Source organism: Nicotiana tabacum, chromosome 18 (genome assembly GCF_000715075.1).
Source record: "Nicotiana tabacum cultivar K326 chromosome 18, ASM71507v2, whole genome shotgun sequence".
In the NCBI taxonomy this organism is placed as follows: Eukaryota; Viridiplantae; Streptophyta; class Magnoliopsida; order Solanales; family Solanaceae; genus Nicotiana; species Nicotiana tabacum.
In genome coordinates this window covers 43,097,048-43,103,984 of record NC_134097.1, presented here as the reverse complement: position 1 = coordinate 43,103,984, position 6,937 = coordinate 43,097,048, and the positions used below count along the sequence as shown (strand labels likewise).

General features: G+C 35.8%; 1 protein-coding gene across 1 annotated transcript; it reads right to left on the bottom strand.

The window, feature by feature from the left end:
- Nucleotides 1-1,714: 1,714 nt before the first annotated feature.
- Nucleotides 1,715-6,497, bottom strand: LOC107823626 (pectinesterase/pectinesterase inhibitor PPE8B). Its single transcript, XM_016650314.2, has 3 exons — nt 5,800-6,497; nt 3,986-4,585; nt 1,715-2,651 (listed from the first exon to the last, which is right to left on the bottom strand). Exons 1-3 carry the CDS (start codon nt 6,113-6,115, stop codon nt 1,954-1,956), a joined length of 1,614 nt encoding a protein of 537 aa, XP_016505800.1. The 5' UTR covers nt 6,116-6,497; the 3' UTR covers nt 1,715-1,953.
- Between the last annotated feature and the right edge of the window lie 440 nt (nt 6,498-6,937).

Sequence of the window (6,937 nt, the reverse complement as noted above, 5' to 3'; positions counted from 1 at the left end):
GCTTAGCATAACGGGAATACACCTCATCCACTTCAGGCAATGGTGTAGACCCAGTGGGTCGATTTTTGTAATTTTTCATGAGCAAGTCGTTATTTCGCTCAGCCACAAGGAGAAGAGAAATCAACTCAGAGTACTTCTTGAAGCCTTTCTCTCTGTATTGCTGTTGCAAGACCATATTGGAGGCATGAAACGTTGTGAACGTTTTTTCAAGCATATCATAATTAGTGATAGTATCTCCACAAAGTTTCAATTTAGAAGTAGTTCTGAACATTGCAGAATTATATTCAGAAATAGACTTAAAGTGAGCCTCAGATGAGCCCAAACATATCGTGCTTGTGGAAGAGTGACCGACTTTAAGTTGTCATATCTTTCCCTTAAGCCATTCCACAAAATAAGTGGATCTTTAACTGTGAGATATTCTATTTTCAACCCCTCATCAAGGTGATGACGCAAGAAAATCAAGGCCTTAGCACAGTCTTGGGTGGATGCTTTAGTTTTGTCTTTAATGACGTCTCCAAGACCCATTGCATCTAAATGGATTTCAGCATCCAACACCCATATCATATAGTTCTTGCCCGAAATTTCAAGGGCAACGAACTTTCTTTTCATAATATCAGTCATAATTAAAAGAGGAGAAAAGTGTTACCTTAATCTTCTTGAGACGGTAGAGTCTCGTGCTGATAACGTGTTATAAAACAATAAAAGTAGAAGAACAATATTGCAGAGAAAGAGAGAGAGAGAGGAAATTCTTATTGAATTTTGGGATGATTTACAATGAGGTAAGACCCTTCTATTTATAGGGGGGAAAATGACTTAACCACAAAGTAAATCTCTCAACAAGATGGACATTCACTCTAAATAGAATTCTATTCATAACATTTGCAACTATTTTTAGACCATTTTTCGATTGAATTTTTTTTTACCATTCCTCGATTAGACCATCACCATCATTGAAACTTTTTTGGCTCCACACATGGATTGGAATTATATTATTGGAGAGAAGCTTGGAGAATACTAGCAAGTAACAATTTGATGAGTTAATAAGCATTGAACGTTTTATATTATTTTTTTCTTATCTTATAATTCTGTTATTGTCCATCTCTATTATACTAATGTGAATTACTTTTCTAAACAATCAATAATATCTTTTCCTACTTTTTGATATATTTAATTATTATCACTAAGCATAACAAGATGATTATTTTTCATGCTCTTGTCAACTGAAAAAGTTAATAGTGAGAAATGGTCTTAAAAAAGTTTCAATCGAGAAATGGTCTAAAAAAAAAAGTTTCAAAAAAATTGTTAAACAAAGTTCTTTTTTCATATCTGAAAAAAAAAAAAGAATTTATAAGTTAGCATATTTTTCCAACTCAAATAGGAGTATATGTTTTAGCTCTGAAATTCATGTGCCGGTCGGAAGGAAAAGAACATTTAGCTTTTTAAATGCGTATATTTTCTTACCATTTTGATTATTATGTTATTACTTATTTTTGTCCTTAGTTAGGCATATTAAATTGACTTTTAAATTGCCTTTTTTAGTTTTATCTTCAAAGCAAACAAATGAGACCCATAAATCCACTTGTCAAGTAATCATGGGCCTCACATAAGTATGACGTGGAATGTGAGACACAAATTAAAATTTCTCATAAAGAACAAGCGTTATAGAGAGGTTAGGTTAATATACACGATCTATTAAAATGTGGAAGTAAAATGGATAAAGGTATACAGTGGATGATTAAATAGAAAGGAATCATCAGTGTAAACTGTCTCAAGTACAAATCCACCAAAAGCCCCAAAAGCAACCAACAATGAACAAAAGATAGATGGATATATATCAGTAGAGAAACAATTGATGTGGTAACCAAAAAAACAAAACGAAAAAAGAGGAAGCAAGGGAGATATATGGATATGGATATTGGTAACTTTGTCCCAATACAGGCCAGCTAAGATCAATTAAACCGCTAGACCAGCAGTGTACTTAACTCCAGTAGAAGGCAACCATGAGTTACCCAAAATGAACTGAGCCACTGTGAAATTATTTGCCTGCGATGAATCATTGAGTAGATGATAACCAGGCCAATTGACTCTAGCGCCTAAGCCCGCACCGGGCCCGTAATTTTGATACTCGGCGTAGTACAATGTGTCAAGTGATATATTACCGTTCCACTCTAACCAGCCCTGTGGTTTAATTACATTACTCATGTATGATTGCATGATTACAGTGCGCGAATATGCCTTCCACGGCCTACCAAGGAATGTTTGTGTAGAGTTAAGTGAAGCTAATAGATCTGGTTCGCCAGATATATTAGAGAATTGGATGGAGAAGCCTGTCGTTTCAGCAGCTTCTTTTCGGCCTTGGGCTGTGATGGTGTTCTTTTGTTCAGGTAGTCCCTTTCGGGCTAATATTTGACAATTTTGGAACACGACCGTGCCATCTCCGAATATGAAGTCTACCGTGCCAGTAATTACGCAGTTTCGGTAGAATTGGCGCATAGAATGGGCGTAGAGAGTGTCCTGGTAGCCCCTCAACGCGCATCTGAACAACACAGACAAGTCTGAGTCAGAGCGAAATGCAACGGCTTGGTGCTTTTGGGGTCCTGCTGTGTTCTCAAATGTCATGTCCCGTGCAATGAATCCTTGACCTTTCACAGCTGCATACATATGAACACCGACATTGTAATAAGTGTACGTAACTTGGATGAATCAAATCATTCTCTAACTTTGTTTTCGTCTTATATATGTTGCTAGTGTGTGCGCGCGTGTTGATCCTTTTATCTTTGACCGTGTAAAACGTGAAAGCTGCCAATTTTATTTGCCAATCTGGTACATAGATATCTTTCAGACTCAAAACTCTCAATCTCAAGAATGGCCCATTTTCATGATAATCAAATCAAATGCAAAAATCATATCATTTGTTTATGTTTCCTTTTATGTGAAAAGCTATACTATTTGAGGAATCAAATAAGCTTTCTTTGATTGTAACTTTTTTAGTTCTTTTTAAAATATTTTAATTGATTAACTATACTAAGTAAATATTTTTAAAATATATAAATTTTATTTTAAAAGAATATAAGAATCTTTGCCCGAATTTTGATGTTTTGGCCCTTGTAGTCCAAGTCTTTTCATATAAAATGGGATAGACGGAGTAGAATAGCTAGTAACATGAAATAATTCTAATATTTTTAATGAATTTAGGTGGGAGATGGACAGGCAGTGGGAGGACAAAAAATTAATTGCAATCTAATTATAATGAAGTAGTAAAGTAGGTCGGGTAGGAGATAAGGAAATGGAAACATAGGGTGGGCACGATGATAATTAGATCTTGCACCACTAACACAATAAGGTACCAGGTAGCAGCTACACGAGCTACTACTCAATTCTTTTGCTTTTTTCTTCTTTCTTTTGGCCCTTCTTTTTTCTTTTCAATTTTTAATGTCAGCTCATTTTTTTAAAAGAAAAAAATCCAATCTTTATCAACCAGCAATGTTATTATTAGCTATTTTAGCCCCTCTTCACAAGGAGTTTTCTTCATAGTGAGTCAGCCAACCATGACTAAAGGTTGGATCCTATAATAAATTACACATCCTATTACCAATGGTTAGAATGAAAAAAGTGAAAGCTCATCCAATTTTTACTGTAAACTGTACTAACTGCACTACATGTTAGTTCCTCTCAAACAGTCAGTTCACTTGCCTAGCGTGGATCCACAGCAGATATTTTTTTATAAACAAAAAACTTCTCTATATATAAATATTTTTTAATCTTTTCGTGATATGGACATCTTGCAGTCTGATCGTTATGGGGTCCCAAATCCATTACCGAATTGTAGTACTGTTAGTAATTGTCAATCTATGACACGATTGATCAATTTACAGACATACCTTATGGGCCATCTTTAAATGCAGATATATAGTTGCATTTGAAATATATATTAGTCCACGTGGATTAAGATAAGATAATAAATGGAATCAAATTAAATACTTACCAAATGTTGCAGATCTGTAAGTGGTCCATCCATCAATAAAACTTCTATTCCCAGAAATAACAGTAACATCTATTCCGTCACCGATCATCAATATGTTCCATTTCTTCTTGCTGATTTCCACATACTCGTTATAAATACCTTTCTTGATATGTATCACAAATCTCTTGGTACTCAATTCTGGTGCTGCTGATATAGCATCTTTAATACGAGTAAAATTACCCGTTCCATCTAGAGCTACTACAACGTCCGCAACAACACCTGTAGTGGGAGCTGACTGCAACAACCGTCTATCTTTTCGGTTAAGCCAGGAAGGGAATGAGTTGTCGTCTCCTTTGTTTGACGTTAGCCTCCTCTCTCGGGACCATTGCCATGGTTTTCCACGTCCGTCATTAGCCCTGGGGGCGTTTTTAGGGACGGGGCGGACCATGTAAAGAATGTCACGGACTAATGTAGTGACTTGGTTAAGGCTTCCCGCAACCAAATTCTTGACAATTCCGTTTGTTCCATCAAATCCATCTATGCATGTGTCTTGATTAATAAGTGCTCCGCTCAAATAATTCCTCAAATCTGCACTTAAATTGCCTGTGCTGTTGTTTTTCCCTGTTGATCATCATACCACCGTGTTATCAAAATGTTCAATGGACTATTATGCTTCTAAATTAATAAATAAATTAGTCAGCTTTTTGATTTTCTGAAAGTCAATTATTCAATTCATTTGACATTTCTTTATTATACGTGCTCCTAATATAAAATTAAAGTTCCCATCACAGCAGCTTTACACTAACTCTTGCAAACTGTTGGACCAAGCCTCTCCGACATTTATTTTTCACAAGAGTACTATCCTAGGATTCTTGGATAGTGGAATATGATATTAAAGTAAAGATAAGGCTGACCCCAATAGATTTGAATATTATGTAAAACTTATAACAGATCTCAATCACCTTTTGATGATAGAAGATGAACGTAACACGTTTTGAGAAGTATGCACATTTTCTTTCAGGAAAAACTAGTAAAATTCTGAACAAGCTAGACAGTTGTTTTGGAACGCTGGAAGCGCTTTGCTGTACTTTCTTCGTATAAGCAGGAGAGTTTAAGTTATGTGCACTATATATGGTATATTAAAAGATTTAAACAATGAAGTGTTAAAAGTTACTCCTACTAATTACAAGTAAAGCTCTATAATAAACATTAGTAATTAGTACTAATTTATTATCATAGGTTAAACTACATGTGCAATTTTTTTACACTACCCGTGTATAAAATTTAAATCCTAAGAATAGATAAGAGAACTTCCTTAGACACTTATGCGAAGTTACGTAGTTAACCTAGAAGAATATACTTATGACTACTATTTACTCCACTATTTAAGAGAAACAAAACCTGGCCTATTTTAGCAAAAGGCAAAAGAGTATAATACAGAGGATTAATTGGAGCAAGAAACTTCATACTCGGGGGGAGGTCCAACTCAAAAGTGTTCAGCTTTTAGTACTCCAATAAAGAGTAAAAAAGGCCGAAAAGAAAAAGAACAAAAAAATCTATTGAATTAAAGTAAAGAGCAGATAAAGCGAGTATCTCAAAAAGAAAAGATAATTAACTATAATAAAGCTTTTCGGAAGGAACAGATAAAAAGATCACTCAAAAAAAGCAAATTAAAGTTATGGTCCAGCAGGCCACTATGATAGCAGGGGCGTATCTAGTGTATAGCTCGATGTACATATTAGTATTAATCTAGAATCCGATAATTTAAAAGATAAAAATTTTGAACTGCTTCGCCAGAGTATGTTAGTGGTAACGCAGTAGATTTATATACATACCTTTGGGATTCTGAGAAGCAGTGAGAGTCCAAGTAAGTTCATCTGCAGAGAGGTCCAACAGATCAAGGCAATCAGAAATGGCATTCGAAAGTCGAAAATCACCAAAGAAGCTGACGAATTTCGACACAATAGAAGTGACTTGACGGACAGTGTCAATGGTAGACTTAACAGAGCCCACAAACTCCGAAGCTGGCACCTTTAAACACTCTGATTGAAGAAAACTTAAATCCTCCGCCCTACATCTCACCAAATTAGGATAACCTATACATAAAAGTAGAAGAAGCACTCCACAAAATGAAGGCAAAGAAGTACCCATAATTACTCACTTTAATTATAGAGCATGCACGTAATTTGGCTATATGAAGTAGATAAAAAGAAAATCAAGATACCAAAATTTTGGAGGGACAAGTGTTGAAAATGTAGTGGTAATTAAATGAATAGGAGTACTAGGGATAAATTAAGGAAAGATATAGGAGGGGGGAGAGAGATGAGAATTGAATGGTGTTGTTAGGAAACAGGTGAGAGCATTGAAGAAGGGGAAGAGAACGTGCATGGGTTTAAGAGTAGGGAACTTCCCACCTCTCTCTGTTGACCTATTTATATACAGTTACAGGGGAGGGGAGGGGAGGCTCTACGAATTTTGTGGGCGAGGTGTGTCGGCGGCCACATTAGTTAACATGTCACTGCGACAGACCATATGATCAGTGATCTTTTAAGAGCTTATATGATATTTCTCAAAGTCTTCATTGGATGTGACAACTCCCATTTGACGGTGAACGTAACCATTTTTGCCTTTTATTTGTGGTTGGCCTTGGGTGGTCCGAAGAGGGTAGAGGTAGGCCAAAAGTATCGGGGAGAGACTATTAGGCAGGACTGGACTTGATGTTGCTGCAGCTCACTGAGGATATGATCCTTGATAGGAGGGTGTGGAGGTCGAGAATTAGAGTAGAAGGTTAGTAGGTAGTCGAGTGTCTTTCCTTGTTCTTAGATTTCTATTACTACGTGATGTTTCTTCTGCTTTGGTTTTCTTCTTATTTTGTTGTTGTTATATTGTTGTTGATAATATGCTTGTCCTCTTATTATCTTGTTATGGTTACTGCTTGTTTTCTTATTGTCTTGCTGTATTGATTGCTTTTTC

What these genes read in the sequence shown, in the direction of transcription:
- LOC107823626 (XM_016650314.2), bottom strand. Translation starts at nt 6,115, where the DNA reads ATGGGTACTTCTTTGCCTTCATTTTGTGGAGTGCTTCTTCTACTTTTA. An exon ending in TGCTTCTCAGAATCCCAAAG is followed by an intron (nt 4,586 to 5,799) that starts GTATGTATATAA and finishes GATGATCAACAG; the next exon opens with GGAAAAACAACAGCACAGGC. An exon ending in TTACAGATCTGCAACATTTG is followed by an intron (nt 2,652 to 3,985) that starts GTAAGTATTTAA and finishes ATATGTATGCAG; the next exon opens with CTGTGAAAGGTCAAGGATTC.